Consider the following 23,423-nt stretch of genomic DNA (forward strand, 5'->3'; position numbering starts at 1 on the left):
ATGGAAATAGTTCTTGCAGTTTTAACATGACAGCTCCCTGGCTTCCATGCCAAAATCTGATCTGTTTTCAATTTTTGTAAAAATAAAAAATAAAAAAATTCTAAATATTGTACTGAGTACCTAAGTTGGTGAAAAGATGTGTCTTTCAGAGAAGATAAGAAACTAAATATTTTTTATGATGCAAATTAAAATCTTTCTGCCTCTTATTTATCTACATGGTCAATAAGTAATGGATGCTGGGAGGAATAAAATAAGATAAATCGAATTTTTAAAATGTCAAAGAATAGACAGATTTCTCCATTATAATTATGTAGATTCTGTTTGCTGTGGTTCCTGTACCTTTTTATATCTAACTGTGCTGAGCAAATATTAAAACATTTAATAGGATACTTTTTGTTTGCATCCCTGAGCCTGTAATACAAATAACAATATCAATAGAGGAGTTAGAGCCACTTTTTGTTTGGCTGAAACTTGGGAAATTTGTCTCAAGCCCCTCTCTGTAAAGGGATCATCTAATTGTGCTAACCCTTTCCCCACCCACCAAAGCCAATCATTTATGCAAAGCAGGGCAGTTTCCTATGGGATCTCCTTTGAGAATTTGAATATTTATTTTACTGGCTGCTTAGTGTTGCTGACAGAGTAACTATCTCTTATTTGAAGGCCAGAACAATGGAACTTAACTCCTAGGCATTTTGCCTAAAAGTGTCTGTTTAAATGCCAATCTAACTGAACAGCTATATATACATGTATATAATGCTCACTTTCCTTTTATAGTCTTCTCACAAACTGCATACAGGTTTCTGAGTTAGTCCAAAGGTTAACACAAAAGACAGCAGCAGTGGAAGAAGACAAATAAAGCAGCAATGGCACTTAAAAGAAGTTTGTTGATTCCAACTTACCCATCTACAGATAGAAGGCCTAAGAAAATTGGATGGGTTTTGATGTGTAAAGAGTGTCTGGGTAGTTAACAAGCCGGTTTCCTTTAAACTGATTTCAGGCTGCCTTTTGGAGGAGTGGCCTGTTGTTTAGCCCAGGTTTCTGTGCCACCCATACCTTGTGAATAAACATACCCTCCATGGGCTAATAGTCACCCAGCTACTGGAAATACAAACTCCCACTTTCCCAGAAGGACACGTGCTTTTGGGGAAGAAAGAGGTGGACTGTGTCATCTGCTGACCCGTGTTTTAATCTTTATTTTGCACTTCCAGCTGATAAGACCATTTTGTGCAAAAGCACTACAGGAAATGATGCACTGCAAAAACCAAGAGTGGCAGAAAGGGAAACAGAATGTACTGGCAAGGACTCCGTCCTGTGGACACACTCTCTGCTTCTTGGAAACAAAAAACTCTGCCCATGCTGCCTTTATGTTATTTTAGCTTAATACTGGTATTGGAGCTTGGTGTCAGTGGTATACAGCAGCCTGTGGGTTTTCTCCTCCTTTATCTTGTGGCTTGTTTATGGCTTGGAGTGTGCTTAGACTTGGTTTGGGCAGGCAGGACATGAGCAGCAGTCCCTGGGCTGGAAGCTGGTGGGTGGTGAGGTCCTGCTGAGCTGCATTACACTGCAAGTGGATCTGCAAGACCCTTACTTCCAATTTTCAGGCTCTGGATCAGGCTGCCTAGGCAAGTGGTGGAGTCCCCCTCCCTGGAGGTACTTAGAAGAGGTGTAGATGTGGTGCTTAGGGACATGGTGTGTCCCTAACATGGGCAGTGTTGTACCTGGTGATCTTGAAGGTCTTTTCCAACCAAAACAGTTCTGTGACTCTACAAGTACTGTACCTAATGTGACTTCTGCTCCCATAGCGTTTCTTGCCTATTTCTTGCTCTTACAGAGATGCCAGCTGTTAAGATAATGCTTTTGACTGATGGTGAAATACATTTTGGAGTGTGTGATTGTGGAAGTAGGGACATGTGTGTTTTCACAACAGATTTCAGAAAATCTGTTCTTATGATCTGACTACTGGGGGCTGCCTCTGAATGTCATCTTAGTCTTTGCAGGGCAAGCATTAAGCTAGCTCATGTTAGGGTTGTATTTTCAGGCATTGGTACAAACATGCAGTCTTAATAGATGGAAGATTTTTTTTTTCCTCACCAAATAGGTTGTTGACATATTTTTAAAGCAGATTGGTAGAAATGGATTAGGCCTAGATAGAATCATGTCTGCTTTCATTATCAGTGTTGAAAGAAGTTTGGACCAAAATTTAGACTTTGTACTTTTGTCTTTATTAGAACTTCAAGTCTTTTAAATATTTCTCTTTAATTTGGATGGATGTGAAATAGAAGTTTGACTTGATTACCCTGGGGGTATACCGCTGGAAATTGTAACTTTAGATTGTGGAACTTTTATCTTTTGTTTACAGGATACTGAAATAAAGAAGTTAGAGTATTGATTCAGATACAGTTGTATATGAGTTGAGAATAACTGTTGCTTACCAACACATTTGAAGCACATGTTCTGGGGCTCTGGCAATATGGCTTTTAAATTAGCACAGTATTTTAATAGAGCACTTTGCAGTGTTTGTAAGGATAAAGCGTACCTGGGGCACAATCAGTGACAGTAATGGAGCTTCAGTTCATTGAACAGTATAGCACATGCCCAGGTAACAAAATAAATTCTTAAGTTTGCCCCAGGCTCATGCAGATCTTCATTGCATTGACATTCTTATTTCAAATACAATTCTTAGCATAAAAGTACCAGCACAAAGCACAGGTAGGCATAGTCTGTGTTTTAGGCCATAATCATATTCACATGATTATGCATTCAACCCAATAAAAGTGAACCTTTGCAATTAGATAATGGTTTTGGAAACAAATTAATCTGAATAAAATAGATGATTTTCAGCTTAAAGTACTTAAAGTATAGTGGTACACTAGGAAACCATTACAGTGTGTGGTAGTCATGATGGTAAAATGTGGCATAGCAATCTTTTCTTGGTTTAACTGTGACCTCTCTGACAATGGGGTGCTGACACATTTATTCTGTGTGTATGTAGGTTTCTGGTTGGTTGAGCTTTTTTGTGTCTTTCTGATGGCAACAAAAACATCCATATCCCTTTCCCTTTCCCCCTTCCTCTGAAACCTGTTGGTATCCAGCCCAGGATACGTTTCCTGTCTGTCTTCATGCTCTGTTTGAAAGTGAGTGGTTTAGTGCTCTTTGTCTCATTTTCTCTCCCAGACAGTTCAGGTCTCTCTGGCTTCTCCCAGCAGAGACATTTGCCTGCTCCCAGCCTGGGCAAGTAGGAAACTCACTGCTCACAGCAGGAGCTCCTTCATATGTGGAGTTCCTCCCCCTCTGCACCCATTGCTTCATCCCTGTTCCATGTCTAGGAACTCAAGGACCACTGTGCTGTCTGAAGTCCTCTTATCAGGACCTTCTTCTCCTTTTCACTCCTCCACGTGTCCTTGAGTACATCAGGCAGGCATGGCAACGGGAAGGGTCAGGATGTAATCGGTGAAGTAAGTTCATGATGTCTTTCCCTCACAGTCTGCTTATGAGCTATGAGGGCTTTTTGGTGGGGTGGGGAGATAAGAGATTTCTTTTTCATGTGAGATGAGCAAGGGTAAGGATCTCTGTAGTTTCCTTTCTTCTTTTTTATTTTGTTCCTCAGAGTAAATTGGAGGTGAAGCTGAGTGCTGTTTGAGATCGTGGTATGCACAAGTCAAGTGCAGCGATTTTCAAGCTGCACCACTGGCAATTTGCACAGCAAAAAAAAAAAGGTTTCAGTAGCAAAATGCTGTTGGGGCATATTGCTTCCAGCTGCTTTCTAAAATAATAAAAGTAAAATTAAAAAAGCACTAGTGATATTGCACTGGTTCCTTGGGGCGTTTTCCTGGTTAAGTTGCAGCAGCTGATAGGCAAAGGAGGGGAGCACCCTGTATTTTTAGTGGTGAGAGATAAAATCTGAGGGTCTGTTTTAGGCTAGATTTAAGCTACATTTCTAATATAGGACCTTTGCCCTTTTTTGGAGCACGTGTGGGAATGCAGCCATATCTTCTTCTGTTTTGGCTTTTATGGAACTTGTTATGGTACGAGCTAAGGCCATGCTTGGGCACCAAACAGAAGTATTAGTTTGAAGCTGGCAAATGAGTTTGCTCTTTCCCTTGTTGTGTGGCACAAAAATCACTGAGGCCACACAGGAATGAGGCATCTGAGCTGATGGGGAATTACCTCTACCCCCTGCCTGCTCTTCCTGTTGTCCCCTTCTTCCCCCAACTTCTTTTGGTTCTGTTTATGCTGTGTCATTATTTTCCAGGGTGATCACCTCATTTATTCATGGCTGTTTTGGGTCTTGATCAGATGTGCCTTGAATCCACAGTCCTGGAGGCTGTCACCACTTCATTGTTGGTTTTTTGGTCATCCCACTCTTGTGGGTTTTGGGGGGGGGATGTTTCTAATTGCTCTGTGTTAACTTAAAAGGTAATATCCTTTCTTTCTCTCCCTCTGATATTGTCCTGAAGGTTCTTGGCCGGAAGTGTTCAGAATAATGAGAAGGTTGTGTCCATCAAGTGGGGATGTCAGTGCTGCCTTCCTGGGACTGGAGGACTGAAAAAGACAAAGGACCAGAACTATTTGAGACAGGCTGCTTTTGACTACTGACACGACCTGCTGTACCCTGCTGGTGGAAGAGTAGAACATTCTTTCCTGCTTGGTTCCGTGTTGTCACAGTGGGGACATCATGAATGTGACAAGTTTATTCTCCTTCACCAGCCCAGCAGTGAAGAGGCTGTTGGGATGGAAGCAGGGGGACGAAGAAGAGAAGTGGGCAGAGAAAGCTGTTGATGCATTAGTGAAAAAACTGAAGAAGAAAAAAGGTGCTATGGAAGAGCTGGAAAAAGCATTAAGCTGTCCTGGTCAGCCCAGCAACTGTGTCACAATCCCTCGTTCCTTGGATGGCAGGCTGCAGGTTTCACACAGGAAAGGGCTGCCACATGTCATTTACTGCAGAGTGTGGCGCTGGCCAGACCTGCAGAGCCACCACGAACTGAAACCACTGGAGTGCTGTGAGTTTCCCTTTGGTTCAAAACAGAAGGAGGTTTGCATCAATCCCTACCACTACAAGCGGGTAGAGAGTCCTGGTAGGTTCTTCCTTGTTTTTTGTACCTCTACACCTTATCTGAGTAATACAAAGTATGGCAATTAATCATGTGAGTGATCAGCTTAAATAAGCAAAAGTGGCTGTTTGCACATGTCAGATTCTTCCTCTGCAGTTTATCTGGAGGTAAGCATTAATTAGTAATTCTCCCTCTCACGTGGTGAATACTTCACCTGGGTAAATGTTTTATCACTGTACAGAGGCGTAGCCTTATTGTATGCCTCAAGCTGCTGGGCCTGGTATCACCTGGTTTTGTTGGTGACCACTATCCCTCAATTAATTTGCTTTTTACTCAGTTGTGAGATCAGTGAATCTGTATCAAACATAGTGAGCTCATGTAAAGGATTATTGCAGTCTGCATGGAAACTGTAGTGGTGGTATTCTTATTATTTCCAAATTATTAATTCACTTTTATCACTTTTGTTTCTTCATCCCCTCCAAAATTATACTTTCATTAGGATCTCCCACAATTTTGACCTTTTGAAGAGACTGTGATTTTAAACAGCAGAACATATTCCCCTCAATTTAAAGTTTTGATAGCAATGTTTGGTTGTACATGAAATTTTACTGTCAGCTGTTCTCTAAGTCCAGTTTGCTTGAATGTCACCTGTTTGCCCCCTTCTTTTTTTTTAAGCTGCAACTCATTCTCTCTGCCTCCTCTTCAGAGGCTAAACCTCTTTTTGATAAATGTAAGCTTAGTTTTTACTTATGCAAGTTTATTATCAGGGAATACTTTCAGAGACTAAGATGAAATGTGAGTGGATGTGTCTACACTGGACTCAATTCCCTGTCTGCAGGGACAACTGCAGAAATGCACTGCAAGTGTGTGTTGACTTCCCTGGTTTAAATTTGGGAAGTCTGTCTGTGTTAGGCATTTCATAAACCATGAAGCTGCCTCTCCAGAGCAGCATGGACACCTTAAGAACTACAGTGGAAGTAAGATTGTTGCAAGGTTGTTTTTCTGTGGATGGAAATTGAATTTTTCTTGGATCTGCAACACATAGTGCACATCTAAATATCAAATATTTCCCTCTAGTGTGTTAGTATTAATTTGGAAATCATGTGAATGGCAGAGGTATCACCAATAATGTATGTATTTATGCAGCAGAAGTTTGAACAAAGGAAGCCTCCACAGGAAAAACTGTTTTATAAAAATAATAAAAAAAAGAAGTTAAAATTCTTACCAATTCCATGTTAAACAGAGGGGGGTTAGTAGAATAGTCATGTCCTTGTGCTGCTAGGTGTCTGCATATGTTTGCACAAGTTACCTGCATTGAGTGTTCCAGAATACTGAAAATTAAGATTCCTGAAAGACATCTCTTTCCTTCAGATTGAGCAGCAGTAGGGCTCTTATTGTCACTGTAATGTCAAATTACATGTTCTAACTCATTTTCCTTTAATCTTGGAAACAGCAACTGAGTTTGAGCTCTTTCCCATTTGGACCATTTATTTTAAATATTTAAGAATAGATACTTCTAACTGTCCTGTCACTTAAATGAGATGAGCAAGATAAAAATAGAATAAAACTTTCAAAAGGTGCCTAACTAAAAGGCACATTTTAGCTGAGTGCAGCCAAGTAGTTTAAATGGTTGGAAAGCTAGAATTTGGGTGTTAAGTCATCCTGCAAATGTTGTATTTGGGAAACAGAGCAAAAATTCACTAATGATAAGCCTAAATTCTGAATTGCTCTTAATTGTTATTGGATGAGTGAAAAATCTCTACATTTGTGTAGCTGCAGAATTTTTGCTGAGAGGAAAAAAAAAAACCCAGAACAGTAACAGTATGTTGGACATAAGAGAAATAAAATGCTTTCCTTTTTGTCCAGAGAGTACCCTTCTTTAGGAAAAATCAGATGAGTATCCTTGGTCAATTGTCTATTCATCAGCTGAGCAGTTTTCTTTTGAGCTGTAGTCAGTTTGACAGAGCTGACAGAGTATTGAGTCACAAGCTCAGTGTACTGCTCTTTACTTAAAATATTCTGAAGGCAGCTGCTGACCAGGACCTCGTGTCATTTTTGCTGAGATAGTCTGTTAAACCACAGTCTGGAGGTACAGTGTTCTCTGTGCACACTGGGGTCACATCCTGAACTTCTAGCAGCTTGCCAACGTGGGGCTGAAAGCACACAGTGGCTTCACTGAGGTCTCTGGCTGAGTATGTGAAGGAGCAGGGATTTAAATTTAGTCAGCCACAGATCTGCCATGGTTTTGACACATATTGCATGGAGATGAGTGGGAAAACATGGCTTTTGGAAATAGGTGGTAGCTGAACTCCTGTTTGGCTTGGAGAGCTTGTCCTTGCAACTTCTTTTTTCCCATCCCTCCTTTTTTCTTGCTGTCCTCCAAGCGTCATCTTTATCTTCATTTCCTGACAGCCACTCCTAAATTCTGCTAACCTGTGTTTCCCATTTTTGCCAGGAAATTAAACCACCATTATTGCCACAAAAGTGCTTATGCATTGAGATTAATGGGTAGTGGGAATTCGTGTATGACTCACTGTTTCCAACAGTCTGTGGACTTGAGCAGATACCAAGTTTGCATTTCCAAGGCCATCATTGCAACCAGGGGGTTAGAAATGTGCTTTCTCTTGAGAAAACTTAATTGTAAGCTCAGGTGTATACGATGCACATTTTGTCTGGAAGATACACCATGAAATCTTGGCTCTGCTTGGCAGCTTGGTCTGTACTTAACTGCTCTGTGCATGTTCAGGGACTGTAGGGCTAAAGCATATAGTGTATGCACGGGATGGCACCTATACCTTCACTCTGCTCCTGGTTGTTGAGTGATTTATTCTATTGTTGTGTAAGTTTTAAGGAAAGAAGTAGCAGTAAATCCTCAAATATGTAGAATCAGGTAATGCACTGTGATGGGAAGTTAATGTTATGGGTGCATCTCATTTTTCACAGTGCCAGAGGGGTGCATAGTTGATAAGTTATTCCATTCTTGCTGGTTGGTGTGAGAAGATAAGCTTGGAAAACATCTAACCTGGCACACTGGCAGGTCTGCCAGCTATAAAGCCACACCTGAATCCAAACGAGATTTTTCTGTTAGGCAGGCTAGATAGGAACCAGCTGGAAACAGTCCCAACTGAGAGGAGGTGGAAAGCTCTGAGGAGTGTCTCAGGTGTCCCCACACAAGCAGGGGAATGTGGCATCTGGCAGACACCTGTGTGTGGACCCGTGGTGCCATATTTGTGCCTAACCTGACCCAGAGGCTCGGTGCTGGCACAGGTGCCTGTCTGATCCTGCAGCAAGTTGATCAAGAAAACTGATCAGAGAGAAAACTCCTTCTTGGCAGGGTTAGCTTGGCAAGCTTGGTGCCCTCAGCTCTCTCACGGTGGAGTCAGATGGGGGCAAGGCAGGGAAGCAAGGAAGGTGTGGCCTTTCTGGGACAGGGTGACACTCAGTCAGCTGCCCCCCAGGAGATGCAGACCCCATCCTTGGGGGGATGCATGAACAGCTGCTGCTCGCTGCATTGTGCCAGAACAGCTGTTTGCATGGTCTCCTGCTGAACCAGGTCACAGTCACTTTTTTCCTTGGTGTCTTATCTTCCAGGCTGATCAGCGTAGCTTTGGGGCTGGAACATCTGTGCCAACACAGCCCTCCAGAGGACATGTGGGAAGGAGTGGAGGTGGTGAGAAATGAGAGGAGAAAATAGAGGCTGTTTTGTTGCTGGGGATGGGAATAACAACTTTGTATTTGACTGCCAGGAAGAAACAAACAAAAAAGCTCACTGCTGATGTTTCATATGTCTGTTGTGTGCAGAATTATTTCTGGTGCAGGGTAGTTAATGCCTGTCAGATTTCTCCCTTGGCAAGGCAAACCAAAGCTTTTAATTAAGGAGGGCAGGGTCTGAATGTGATGCCTTTTAAAAACAGGAATGTTCATGTGAACTGGTGTGCTTACTTGGCTGAATCTATTTTTTTCTATTTTATTTTTTGATATAGAATTATCTGGAAACCAGGCTCATGACAGGTTTGGGTATATCTTGAAGTATGATCAAGACTTGAGAATCAGTTAGAGGCTAAAAATAACATAGAGGCTATGACAAAAAAGTGAATAGGATGTACCTCATCTCTCTCTGAAAATGCCACAAATGACCTCTCAGGTTTTGTGTGAAATGCCACCTGGAAGTCCTTCCTGAGATACTTCCCTTCTTTTATTCCTTTAGTTTCTGTGGAGATACAGCCTCTGTGTCATGCCTCTGTTGTCAGTTATGTCAGTGGGATCAGACGAAAGATGTAATCCAAAATTTAGGGAGAAAAAATTGTTTATGAAGCCTGGATCCTGTTTGCTTTAGCAGCAGGGGAAAATAAAAAGGGGGGGGGGAGGAAGGGAATGGGATAGCAGGAACAGGGAGGATGGAGAGATACTTAAATTGATGCTGCTATTAAAAAAATCAATCACACCTCTAATGTGGCTTTAGGGGAAGGAGGGTCAGTTCTTTTGCCTTTGCAAAGGGAAGGAAGGTGAAGAAACGGTGTATTTTATGTTACAAAGGAGGTAAAAGAAGAATTTAACTTATTTTTTGTATTTCATGTGTGGAAGTGGTCAAAGGTGCAGTGTTGATGTAAATGGTTACCTGGTGCCTTGCAACTGAATGCTGTCTTCTGAGAGTATCCAGAATCTGCTGATACTTCCTCCAAGATCAGGCTCAGGAGAAATCTACTCTCCATTGATCTGAGCAAGTTTAAACCTGCCTTGGGAAATGCAGTTGTTGACTTTTTGAAATTCATTTCTGGAGGTGCTTACTGATGCTCTGCTGTCCTTGAAGCATGCAGTGCCAGGGGGTACTAAAACCGGTCAGTCCAGAAGCAGCTGATCTGTCCTCTGAAATATTTTAGTTGCATGTATCAGCCCATTAGCACAGCCACTTGGAGGCAGAAAATAACTACAAAAAATAACCACACTGATTCATTTTTTTGCAGTTACCACTAAAGTGCAAACAAAAAAAAGGCTGGATGATTTTCCTCTGTTAAGTTTCTCTAAAGAGCTGGCTAGTCTGCTCTACATCAAGGGACTGCATGAAGCTGATGGTGCCCATGTCCCACCCAAATCACAGGATGAGCAGCAGGGTTCTTCTTTGTGTTGTGGACAAACATACTGACAGAATGGTTGAACATTCAGTTCTGCCTAAAGATCAGAATGTTCTTTTCCATTTTAATTATAAATTCAAAGTACTTCAGCAAGTTTGCTTTTGGCAAGAAACATTTTACCTAAATGTACAGCTGCTTTTTGCCACAAGAACAGGCCAGGTCCCCAGGCTCTGAGGAGAGCTGTAGGTGTGTTGTGCTGTTTTTACTTTTGGCACGGACTGCTTTAACCTGATTTGTTTTCATATTTGTCTTTGATCTCCTCTGCTGTTTGCTCAAAGTGAATCTCCATAAGACTGCACACTGACTGCAGGCACCATAGGTGCAGAAAGAAACTTGAAATGGTGGAAATCCTGGTTAATGCAGGTTTAGACTCATGTTATCCTGGAAGTAAATGCTCCTTGAATGCTCCATTGTACAGAACTGCAGCTCTGGTCCTCAGTGAAAGAAAAATAAGGCATCTTTTAAGGAGTTTTTCAGTGCTGTTTGAAATCACACAGGTGCTTAGTCTGATCATGTTTGTGAGCTCTCTAGGTGCTTTACAGAAAAATGAAATGAGTCAGTTAGTCATCCTTTTCTCATCCCCATGTACTTGACCAGCCTAGGATCACTACATTTGAGTAGCCTTGCAAGCAGCAGGGTTCAAATGCCATTCCTGGGACCATCACATTTGCAGGTGCTGTGATCCTGTCCAGACCAAATTAAGAGCCAGGGGAGAAAAGTTGACAGTAAGCAGTGAGTCCCTTTGGGACCCCAGGCTTGCCTGGCTGGACTTTTTGGGGTCCTAGGTCTTACTTGGTGTCTCCAAACCCCCCAGCACCTGGGAGAACAGGGGTCAGGGTCAGAGATGTCTCAGCACAGGTCTCAGCATGAGAACCTCTGTGCCATTTCCGGCCAGATGGAAGAGCTTTGATGGCCTGGGCTGGAGGGAGCCCAGCAGAGCAGCTGCCTGCATGATTCCCACAGCACCAGCCTTGGTGGGAAGAGAGAGAAGGCAAAAGGGAAGTTGCTCCAGGGAATCCAAGGGAGGGAAAAACCAGCACATCCCTTTGGAGTTAACATGTAGAACTGAGTCAGAAAAATCCTTGTTCCTGTGGGATTTCCGTAGTGGGGTTTCTGCACCCGTGCAGGCTGGGGGTGAGGGAGCCAAGTGTTGTCACTGAGAAGTTCTGCCAAATGGCTAAGGCTGCTCTTGGGCCTCAGTGTAAAAATAGCATGCATGCTGCAACAGGTGGGCACAGTTAGAGGATGGTTCCCCAGAATAGTAAAGCAACTGTCAGTTTGCCTGGCAAGTCATATAAAGCTTTCTTCATTTCAGGTTTGGTTTTTTTCGTAGAATTCTGTTTGAAAGTTTCCCAACCAGAACCAACCTGGGGGACAGGAATTGAAATAGGGAGGGAATGGTCCAACAGCAGGGATTTCCTTGTCAAACCTCACTTGTCAGAAAACAGAGCTGCAATAAGGGGGTAAAAGTTGTTCAGAAGGATGTGTTTGCATCTTTCTTTTTTTATAATTTTTTTTAGATTCTTTAACCAGATTCAGATGTTTTTTCTGACTTAAGACCAGACTTCTAAGTTCTAACTCATTCAATAGGATGGTGACTGTATTTTGTACAGGTAATTTGATCTCTGATCTGTGTAAATTGCTGACACCAAGCTGAGTGGTGCTGTCAGTAAGCCAGAGGGATGGGATGTCATCCAGAAGGACCTGGACAAACTGGAGAAGTGGGCTCAGATGAACCTCATGAGGTCCTGCACCTGGGTCAGAGCAATCCATGCTCTCAGTACAGGCTTGGGGATGAGGGTTGGAAAGGTTGGAAGGGGCCTCCAAAGATCCTCTAGTACAACCCCCCCCTAGCAGAGCAGGTTCACCTGGAGTAGGTTGCAGTAGTTGACAACAGTATATTTAATAGTATGTTTCCTTTACAGGTACGTATCCCTGTTGAATAGAAACAGTGATAACTTAGAAAAAAAATATATCTTTTTAAAATCTGTGTTCCCTTCCAGGTAAAGAAGAAGGGAGAAATTCTGTCTGCAGGCTGTCAGAGCAGTGTCCTGTGGAGGTGCACACAGCTATGCTGTGTACTGATTCATTTTTTTATAGAAACAGGTGTGCTGGCTTAGCACAGAGTAACTCCCTTATGCTTTCTCCCCTTCAATTATACCTCTTCCTGGAGCTGGCAGCTGCAGCAGAGATCAGCCTCCTCCTCTACTGTACTAAGCCTCAGTAATTTGTTATTCCATATGGCTGAGGTCTGCAACCTGACCAGAAGCTCAGTGCCTTCCACGGAGGCAAGGGGATCACGAAGAGTGTGCATCCCCTTTTACAGTTTAAACTCCTGGCATCTTTACATACTTGTGAAGGGCCTGGTCCCCTTTCATGTCTTCACTCCTGAGTGACCTCCAGCAGGAGCAGCAAGCCTGCAGCAACACCCATGAGCTGCAGGGGCATCAGGTTATAGCAGTGAGTGACTTGTCTTGGAGTTGGACTAATTGGGAGTGCTGTAGTCTCTGTCCTACCTGACATGGCCTTCCAGGGCTTTTTCTCCTCATTTAAGGTTGTATTTATGCAGGGAGGATGTGAATTGGGAGCAGCCCTCAGAGTAAATTCTGCAGTGGTACTTTTGTGACTTTTTGCTGCATCAAAACCAGTTGGAGTCTTTTTCCCCCTTCCTCCTTTTCAATGTGTATTTAAAAGAATTTGCCCTTTAATTATATGTGGTTGCAGTAGGTAGACTGGCATGAATTGGGAACTGGGAAGAGTAGACTGGGGTTGGTTTTTTTTGGGTTTTTTTTGAGTCCTTCTAAACCAGTGGTTCTGCCCAACAGGAGGAAGCAAGCATATATACCTTGGGAAAATCTGGCACTGCTTTATTTTAATTATGGAAAACACAAAGAAAATATCCTGTTCACTTGCTATTTTAAAATGCTATAAATTGTGTGGCTTCCTGTGATGTCGTGTGTGTCATTGTTTAATGTGAGGTAGGGGATGGGAAAGGTAGGTGATGTACTTTCTGCACAAATTAGCTTCAGAAGTGTCAGTGGTTTGACCTTCATCCATAGGAAAGGAAGAGAGAGGAAAGCTGTGTTTTTAATGCTTGGAAAAGTAAGAAAGAATCATAAAGGCAGGAAAGGGAACATACTTTTTAACAAATGATTTCATTGTTACTTTTTTCACTGGTAATTTATTAGCCCAGCAAATATTGACTATGACAGTTAAATGGTACTTAACCTCACTGCCAAAGGAGTGCTAATTGTAACAGAACAAGCTTAATTCTGAAAGAATTTTTTAATGCCTTTGTCCAGTGACATGTGAGAATGGGTGAATTAGAGGCAAGGAACAGCCTGCACAGCAGAGGAAGATTAAGCTTCTCCTGGGGTGTTCTGCTACTATAAGCTTAGATGTGTTCATGTGTAATGGCAGATAGATGCATTTCATTTCAGAAAATACCATAATTAGGAACTTTGTATATACCTTATCAAGTAGAGTTGGTTAAAAATTTCACATCTAGACAAATCTAGTCAGGGGTGATATGTGCCTCAAATATTTGAGAATTGTTGGAATCTTAGTGAAGCTGCTCTAAGTGAGACATCAGACTAAGTTTTTACAACCTGCTTCTGACTGTTAACAGGAATCCTTAATTTCTGTAGTGAAGGGTTGGTGCTTTTCCATTTAATGAGTATTCTGGGGATAGACTTCTCATGCATTAATGACACTGACAGGCACAAGTCTGTTGGCTTACCTTTTCTTAGATGTATGAAAAAAAAAAAAAAAAAAGAGCAAATGTAACCTGATGAGGTTTTTTTGAGTTTGTTTTTTAATTTGTGATTTGCTTTAGGAATAGAGTGAATTTTCTGTGTGACATGCTTGTGGATCTGTTTTAAAAAAATGAACCCACACCTCAGGCCTGGCCTGAGCTGTATTGTGAGCTTTGTCGTGGTACTCTTGGACTCCAGGGTTCTGACATAAATTGCATGCTTCTGTATAAGCAATGTGCTGGAATAATAAACATCCCTGGGTATGTTGGAGGAACCTGTTGGTCTTGGCAAAATGATGTTTGGGTTTTTGTTTTTTTTTTCTAATTAATTTGTTAACTCAGCCTTTTGGTGAAGCAGCTGTCTCTAAACTCCTTTCTTAATCTGTTACAGTTATGTTAATCTGATAGTTATGTCTGTATAGACTTGTTATGTATACATCCTGTTCCTCTTCTGTATGCCCACCAGGAACAGGGCAGAAGTCTTGAGGAGAGGGAATGGTAGCCTGGCTTGCTTTCACTATTTTTTGTGGGGCTTTGACATCTTTTGAAGACAGGCTGTCCTGAAGAATTTCATCCACTCCTGCTGAGCCGTGGATCTGGAAGATGGAGGCACTGAGGGCTGGCAGGTGTAGAGAGGAATAACTTTCTTATTTCCCTTTACAACTGTGTGCACAAATCTGCCCTTGCCTTCCCTCTTCCTCTCATCACCCAAATATCTCCATTTGTAACACGACAAGCTTTTAATCTTTTGAGCAGCTTGGACTTTTGCTGTGAGGTGCTCAAAGATAGAAGCTGAGGTGCTGGAAAAAGAGCCAATTCTTTTATCACAGCATATCCAGTACCACGTTCATAGCCCTGCTAAAGAGAGACCTTTATTTCCCCTCTGGTGAGCAGGCCTTGGGAATGGAGTGAGACCAGTAGCTTCTGATGTGTGCTACTCTGATCCCAGAGTAGCATATAATGGTGCATATAATGGTGCTAAATTGCTGCTCAGTTGGTTTTTTTGAACTACATAATTTTGTTTGAATTGTGCATTTTGTAAACTGACTTTAGGAGTTAATAACTCTTATAATACAAGCTTGTAAGAACATAGCGCAGATTAAAAAATAAAATTATAGCTGTTGGGATCAGACTGGCTGTTGGGACAGTTCTAGGCTAATAGAATTGTCTTCAGAAAATATATCTGGCCTTATCAGCAAGTGTTTTGCCAACAGAGGATGGTAATGAGACTTGGACACCAGAGTGAAAAGAGTAGACATGTTTTGCTGGTGACAGCTAAATAATACAACCAAATAAGAAAAATACAGAACAAAGCACCTAAAGCAGACAGATAGAAAATAGAGAGGGTAATCAAGTCATTACTACATAAGAGAAAAGATAGTGATTAATAGAGATCCATCACCACTTGCACACATTCCCATCATCCAGATCCACAGTCTCTGGGGAGCCCCGGTTGCAGCAAGGATTTGGAGAACCCTTCCTGGCAAGTGGGAAAATCCCACCCGTAGGTGAGGCATCCAAAGTCACTGCAAGATGGTCCAGCCTTATGTGCTCTAAAAAATCAGCAAATCAGAATGACTTGCATATTTTGCTATGCTCAACTATCTGGTTTACCACCCTGCCCCCCAACCAGGACCAAGACTTGGCCAGAGTCCAGGATGTGGGTGGTAGGGTTTCCTAAAATACTGTCTCCAGACATCAAGTCAGCACAAATGATATTTTGGGTGGTTAGTTGCTGGCATCAACATATTGATACAAACGTTAGCTGCTGGCATCAGCATGGCTATTGTTATAACCCAGCACAATACCCACTGATACAAAGGTTATTAGTAAAAAATACAGGATTCATCTATAGGTCCACTCTGTCTTGGGCCTGTTGTCCTACAAGCAAGGTGTTGGGTTACAGGCCATTCCATCACAGATGCAACAAAATGAACTGCATGTCAGCATTGTAAGGCACTTGCTTTCCTGCATTTCTTTGTGTGAATAAAAGTAAAAAGCAGAATTGTGGTTTCTGTTTGGCTCTTCTTCACTGGTCCTCTGTGACAATAAGCTCCCATCTTGCAAACCAGGTAGCGAACATGATTGCTATGAACTTACTATGCAGTAACCAGGTAGAAAGAAAAAGACTTCTTGCTTAGGCAGGCACTTCTAGATCTCACTGCCTTGTTTTTAAGACAGATGTGGAGGAAGAAGAATGTGGTTTTTTCCTGTTATAGCCTCGTCCTTCAGAACTGATTCTAACGTTGTGGCTTTTCCCTCTCTCTCCCTTTGCAGTCCTTCCTCCAGTGCTGGTTCCGAGGCACAGCGAGTACAACCCTCAGCACAGCCTCTTGGCCCAGTTCCGCAACCTGGGACAGAACGAGCCCCACATGCCGCACAATGCTACTTTCCCGGACTCTTTTCAGCAGCCCAGTAGTAACCCCTTCCCCCACTCGCCCAGCAGCAGCTATCCAAACTCTCCTGGAAGCAGCAGTAGCACCTACCCACATTCTCCAGCCAGCTCAGACCCGGGAAGTCCTTTCCAGATGCCAGGTACAGTGAGCTTTGGTTCCTCGATGGAATGGAGAAGGTGGTTGGGCGTCACTGGTACCATGATTATTTTGCTTAATAATGCCAAATTATCAGGCAATGGGTGTTCTGTAGACCTCTGAGAAATGCAAGGTAATAAAGACTGTGTAAGTCCTTTGTCTCATAATAACATTGAGGGGTGCAATACTGTGTCTCTTTAAAACACACTTGAAACATTACTGTAAAACTATTTTGGGGTGGGATTCAGGGATGTTTTGGAGATTCAGTTCAACAATTCAGTCCATAGTGTTTAATGCACAAGAAGCATTAATACTACAGATCATCCTTGCTTAGGAAAGAGGTCATTATAAATTCAGCACAAGGCTTTAGTTCTGCAGGAAAAGGGTGTTTCTCAAGGGGATCACACTGTTGCTACTTGATAAAATTTCGTAATGTAAAGATGTAATTTCAAAAAACAAATTACTTCAGCTGAAAAATAGGTTTTTTTAAAGCCCTGCAAAGAAACTTTCATGCTGTTTTATTTTTTAAAGTCATAGAAGTAACAACACTTCTTTGACTGATGCCTGCATAAAATTCTGTGAAGTTGTCTTTTTTTGATCCTTAAAAATATTGCAGTATCAGTCTGTGCCAGACTTCTTAATCTAAACACGAGAAGGACTCCATACAAATGCTCACAAATAGAATACAAATTCTATTTGTGTATTGTCTTCGGAGACTGAGTAAGTTGTGTAAATAAAGTGGCAGAGTTGTGAAAATCTGTTTTCTAGTACCTGAAATTAACATCCATAAATTGCTGCTGATGATAGTTGTTTCTCGCTAAAATATTTCTCTTCTGAGAGAAGACTTCTGAATTTGCAGAAGCAAGAGGAAAGGAAGTTGTATTGGCTTTTCAAAAAAAATAGCCAGAAAACCATCTGTCTTTCCTTCAATTTTTTGTTGTTACTGTGTGTGGGGTTTCGTTTGTTTAGTTTGGTTTTTAAGTGTGATTGGTGTGGTTGGAGCTCTTCCAGCAGAGGTGAAGGCTTCTCCAGCAAGGTCTTCCTGACACCAGCTTCAGAATTTCACTTGATTCTGCCCTCACCCTCATAAGGACAAGTTAGCAGCTGCTGTGAAATAACTGAATTAGCTGTGGAAAGTTGTCTGTCTTTAAGCAGTGGGGACTGAGACTTTCTGGGGAAAAAAAAAAAAAAGTTATCCAGAGATATCAGAAACTCTAGGTACTGACTAATTTGGTGTCTGTGGCCTTACAATCTTGTTTTCCTATCTGTGAATCACTAATGTGTTTGTACACACATGAACATCTAAGGCTTACTAAAACATGAGACTTTAACTCCAGCAGCTTTTAATGCAGTCCTGTTGTCAGCTCTGTCTTTCAGTGCTCCTTGCTTGTCCAGTTGAGGGTATTGAAGTATGGGAATTAACAAGGTACCTGCCAGCATTGGATGTAAAGCTCTCAGCAGAATATCTGCTAAACAATAAGCAGTTAATAGATTTTATCAGCAGCTGTTTTCTTAAAAAAACAACAACCACAAACCAAAGCAACAACAAAACCCCACAAAAATACAACCACTCCACAAAAAAAACCAAACCTTACAGAGCAGTGGTATGTTCCTCCTGCTTTTTCTTGGTGTTAATGTGGAGGGCCCTGTGGTTATTTGCTGTGGTAGTTTGCAATCTGTGCTCTCAGTAATGGAAATAAATGTGAGATGAGCAACAGGCATGTTCACCAGAGAGAGTCCAGGGGTAATCTAATCTCAGCTTTTGCAGTGGAAGCTTGCAGGCACCAGGCAAAGGTTTCTCTCTTTTTCACATGTGTCTTTGTCCAGTTCCATGTATCTCTCCTCCAGTTTGGAGGAGAGAGTCCTCTGCTAGACTGGGAAATGGTGACATTAGCAACTTCCTGCAGCTTCTAAAGAAGCCATTATAGGGAGCTTTTTGAGAAGTGAGGTAGGCAGCTGAAGGACAATGTGAGTACCTGGCTGGGACACTTCAAAATGGGGCTGTTTTAGTCAGATTGGTCAGTGTGCATGGGCTGGTTTTGTGCTGCTGGTTCCATCCTCAATGGGGCAGCCCAGCCAGTAAGAGACACTGAGACATAAACTCCACACCCAAACAGCTCCTTCTGTAGAATTGGGGTTCCTGAACACTAGTTACTGTTCCCAATCCAGGGAAGATCCTGGATGTATCTGGGTTGTTTGCATAGTGATAGAATTACATTTGAAACAGAAATTTAATAACTGAGTGCTTTCTGCTCCAGTTTCTGTTGACATCTGCCATAGTCAGTATCTACTTCTGGCCTGGTGCCGAGACCTCTTTGTGCCTTGATGTCTATGTCACTTTTAACTTGCAAAAAATGTGGGCTGGGAACATAGCTGAGCTTTCTTATGTGGCTTGATGAGGGGGAAGTGACTTGTTTTTGTTGCAGTTGTGCTTGATATGCACAGTAATTCTTTGCTTTTCTGATTCAAGGTCTGTGATTGCTTTCTCAGATTTCTGGTGGGTGGAAGTTTATAGCTGAGTCAGGCTGGAAGCATTTCCAGGCTAAATCTGTTTGTGTGGGTATGTATATATATATGTTAAAGAGAGGAAAGGACTGATGTATCCCTGCCTTTTCTGTGTTTAGCTGATACTCCCCCTCCTGCTTACCTGCCTCCAGAAGATCAGATGACACATGATACCTCCCAGCCAATGGATACCAACATGATGGCACCTGCAATCCCCCCAGACGTACACAGAGGAGGTAAAATACTTCCTTCTCATCTTCTGCTTTGGTTCTTAAGAGTAAAGAAATTTCAGAACCTACTTTTAATAGTTGGAGTTCCATTTTGGATGTATCCTGTTTATGAAGCAAAATAAACAGCCACTTAATGGCTGTTGTTCTGTTGTTATAAGGAATGAAATAGTAGATTTGGAGATAAAAAATATACGAATGTAAATATTTATTTAGCAAAAGAAAGTATTGCACAACTTTAAAATGTAAAATGTATGTGTTTTATTGCTTTCTTATTCCAAATGAATTCAACTACCAAAGTAATTTATTGTTTTGTATCTGGAACTTCCACTAATCACTGAACAGGAGTATGTGCACATTTCTGCATGTGATGCACACATGCAAAGAAAAGACTCTTAGTATTACATTGATTTATTGGAACAATGCAGTATTGCTATATTCAGCCTACTGAATTGTGGATAGCAGTAGATACAGTCAAATGTAGTTCTTCAAGCAAAGACTTGATCAGAGGATGGATGCCAGTACTGTCAGTTGTATCAATGGGCAGCTGGAGTATCTTTTATTCTTCTGAGATAGTACATTCCATAAGACTGTCTTTTCTTACTGTGTTTTTGTCCTGAATGCTTAACTTCAGTCCTTAAAAGAGTATACTCTGTTTTTAATAATTTGCCTTTCCCCAGGTCATAATGGCATTTGAATTTTTTTTTTTTAATTTGGACTTATCTTACACTCTCCCCCCTGTTTTTGTTCCATCTTTGAGTCATGCAAAGCAGTTGGTTATAGAATTGGTTATAGCAGTTGGTTCAGAATTCAGAACTGTCTGCCCGAGGTGTGGCATTGCTACAAACTTCAAAATCTGCATTAAAAAAAGGCCCTCTTGCTTTATGGGCTGTGACACAGACATCTTTTTACATGTTGCTTTTTAAAGGCTTTGCAGCCAGCTGAGACTGCTGAGTAAAGGATTTAGTGCCTTCATCACATTGTGAGAAATAGTCTCTTTAGAAAACATGTAAGATTACACAGTTGTGGCCCATGCCAAGAAAGAGCAGCAAGCTGGATGCTGTGCCAGAATGATTATCAAGATAACAAGCATATGAACAATTTAACTGTTGTTAATTTTTTTTTTTTTTACTTGTTTTGTTGCTAATCTTGATGCCTGGTTTCAGGAAGTGTATTTGCCTGTTTGGAACAATTTTGGTAGTTTTTGTGCTAACCTGTTTACTCTCTGTGTGCAATGAGTTTTGCATGTGATAAACCCCATTTTGACTTTTTGCCAATCCAGTACCCTCTGTGCATATGTATAGTCCTTGCTGGCCCAGAGTACCTTTGTTAATGTTTCTGCCTAACTCCAGACTTCTACATGTTTGTCCCTCTCAAAAATTACACAAACACTGTAGAGTTCCTCTATTACATGAGAGTTGATGAGAAATGGGGTTGATAAGAAATGGGTTTACATTTTCACCTTGCTTTCTAACATTCATCCATTTCAAAATAAAAATTGTGTGTACTAATGTGTTAGTACCATTTCTTTACTAGTAGTTTAGTACAATGGATTTTCATTTCTGTCCCTTCATTTAAAAAAAACAACAAAAAATCCCTCATAAACTTTACTTGTATGCTCCTTCATGTGTTTGTTGTTTTTATATATATATTATATATGCTGCAATTGGACTACTTCAAAAAAAACCTGCTGCAGGTTGTAGAAAAAGCCTTTTCACTGCGAACTTGGGCTGCATTTTTGTTGCAAACTTTTAGAAGCATATACTCTTCATGGTTATTTGTTAGTCTTAAGAGATTTGATTTAACAAGCTGCATCCTGTCAATGAAGCTGGGTAATTTCCATTGTTGGCCCATGCTGGGAATAGAGAGACCAAGTGCACCTGCTCTGCATGACTTAAAGCAAATGTAAGGAAGTTACTATGAAATCTGTGTGAGAGAGATATGATTCATTCTGTAAGAATGGCCAGCTGGCAAGATTTCTTCCTGACTTTAAGAACCGAGGCAAAGCTGCAGCTTTGATAGTTGCTGGACTCTTCATTGCAATTAAAGGAACCTCTTGCTAATAATTAATGACTAATTTTTAATTTTTTTTTTTAAATATACAGTGATGTGAAAGCATAGAAAGTGCTAGGGTGTCAGGAAAGATCAGCTCCTTTTTACCAGTGTTTTAAGCAAGTTGTAGGTCAGCAACAGATGGTATGCTCAGAAGTGATGTAGGATGTGATACCCTTCTGTTGATTATTTGCTACATTTTTGTAGCTGTACTGCTGGTTTTGGGAGGATTTTTTTGTGTTTGTTTTATGTGTGTCAGAAAATTCATAACAGTTTGATCTATGAATAGAGGAAAACATGAACATGGGTCCTAGTTGTCTGATTTCAGTAAAGACTTTGGGCTGGAAGAAGGAAAACTCTAGCCAGAGAAACAAGTTTTGCCATAGTATCAGTCTGATTCTCATTTTAGCACAGTTTGAGCTTTAATCTGAAGAGTTGGTATCTTAACAGTGAGTCCAGCTGTGCTGGGCTTAGCAGTGAAATGGTCTCCCTCATTTAAAAGAAACCACATCAAGTGACCACATCCCTTCTCTAGCCTCCTTTTATTTGGGGGCAGTTTAATAACTTGTAGTTGTATTTGGCACCTGAAAGAATGCAGACTGGGTGGAGGTATCTGAAGAAGCCTGTGCTGTTGTTGGATGCCTGCCGGGAAACTCTTTCTGGTAATGACCTTCAGTATCATCTGGAGAAAATATTCCTCATGCAGTCACGTGTGTTACCTCAAGACTTACTTGTGTTTTTAGAGGTTGATGGGTAGAAGTCGTGAGCCAGGAATATCCTGTTGGCATTCTGCACAATTCCCAGATTCAGTGAGCAGCTTCTTGTTACCAGAGTCTGGAAGACCACATTCTGAGAAGTCCTTGCTATTACTCAGCCAGCGATTCTTTTGGTGATGAACAGTTGCAGATTTTGCATTTGGTAGCACTTGATGGATAGAAGGATCTCATTAAATAATATCTATAATATCTTCCTCAATTTCATCTGTGCAGTAATTGTTAGGATCCTACACATTATGTCCATGTTCAGCTTCCATTCCTGAGCAGTATCTATTCATATTAAAGATGTGCTTCATGTATGTTCTGCAGGCAAATGCCTCTCTCTCAGTTTTTTAAGCCTTCTACCCTTCCCCCAGGAAGCCCACAAAAAAAATGTGTGCATGCCCTGAGTGCTAAAAGATTGATCTGCTGTATCTGTTGTATAGTTCATCTACCTTGCTATACAACTTGGTGCCCAAGGTTACAGATGGTCTTGTGTGGTATTGTTTCTCCCTGTCACTACACAACTTCTCAGTAAGCACAGAAGTGACTTGTAATTTGGTAGCCAAGTAAAATTAATTGAAGCAGAAATTAATTTGCTAAGTTGAAAAGGAAGCTGAACTGTACAGTTCCAGTGTTTCTCTGCTGTCTGGGCCTGTACCACAGTGTGTTGTAGAAAATGTGGCAGGAATGTTGGGGCACTACTTGGTGTTTTCCCAGGAGCTTCCTGCACTGTTCTTTCTGTTGATATCTTGTGCCAATCTTTGTCCCTTGTGAGTCTTGTGCAAGTGACTCCTGAGATGAAATTATCCTGTTGTATGTCTGTAGCTATGGAAAGTTCAAAAATAACTGAAGATAGAAGAGCCTTCATTTAGCTCCAGTTGCTTATGTCTGGCTTATTGTTCAGTGATCTTCAGTCAAAATCAGCAGGTTTATGAGTCTTTACATCTCAAGCCTGTATCCCAGTGCTATTAGAATGTGGTGTTCCTGTTGCTGCTTTACAGATGTTCAAGCAGTTGCTTATGAAGAGCCAAAGCATTGGTGCTCCATTGTCTACTACGAGCTGAATAATCGTGTTGGAGAGGCATTCCATGCTTCTTCCACGAGTGTCCTGGTGGATGGCTTCACTGATCCTTCCAACAACAAGAACAGATTTTGCTTGGGGCTGCTCTCCAATGTTAACCGCAACTCCACCATTGAGAACACCAGGCGGCATATTGGCAAAGGTGAGTTTGGGATCTCTGCATCTTGTCTGGTTTTTGGATTTTTTTTCTGGGGGAAGGTGTTTCCTCTAGACATGACAGCCTAGGCTACTTGCCCTGAAAGCAGGCTAGTCTTGCATGTTGCATGGGATAAATGCTTATGTTGGTTAATACATAATTTTCTGGCTAGGTCTTATAAGCAAAGTGTTCTTCT

The 23,423-nt window shown here is 41.5% G+C and overlaps 1 protein-coding gene across 1 annotated transcript in view; it reads left to right on the forward strand.

Moving 5' to 3' along the window:
* The window catches only part of SMAD1 (SMAD family member 1), a 45,203-nt gene that overhangs the window by 15,959 nt on the left and 5,821 nt on the right, over window positions 1-23,423 (forward strand). Inside the window, exons 2-5 of the mRNA XM_030450652.1 lie at window positions 4,458-5,075; window positions 16,215-16,472; window positions 19,093-19,209; window positions 23,012-23,233. Of these exons, the coding sequence (XP_030306512.1) occupies window positions 4,676-5,075; window positions 16,215-16,472; window positions 19,093-19,209; window positions 23,012-23,233 (997 nt within the window). The 5' untranslated portion in view covers window positions 4,458-4,675. The remainder of the gene's footprint in view (window positions 1-4,457; window positions 5,076-16,214; window positions 16,473-19,092; window positions 19,210-23,011; window positions 23,234-23,423) is intronic.

Source organism: Calypte anna, chromosome 4B, assembly GCF_003957555.1.
Source record: "Calypte anna isolate BGI_N300 chromosome 4B, bCalAnn1_v1.p, whole genome shotgun sequence".
Classification (NCBI taxonomy): Eukaryota; Metazoa; Chordata; class Aves; order Apodiformes; family Trochilidae; genus Calypte; species Calypte anna.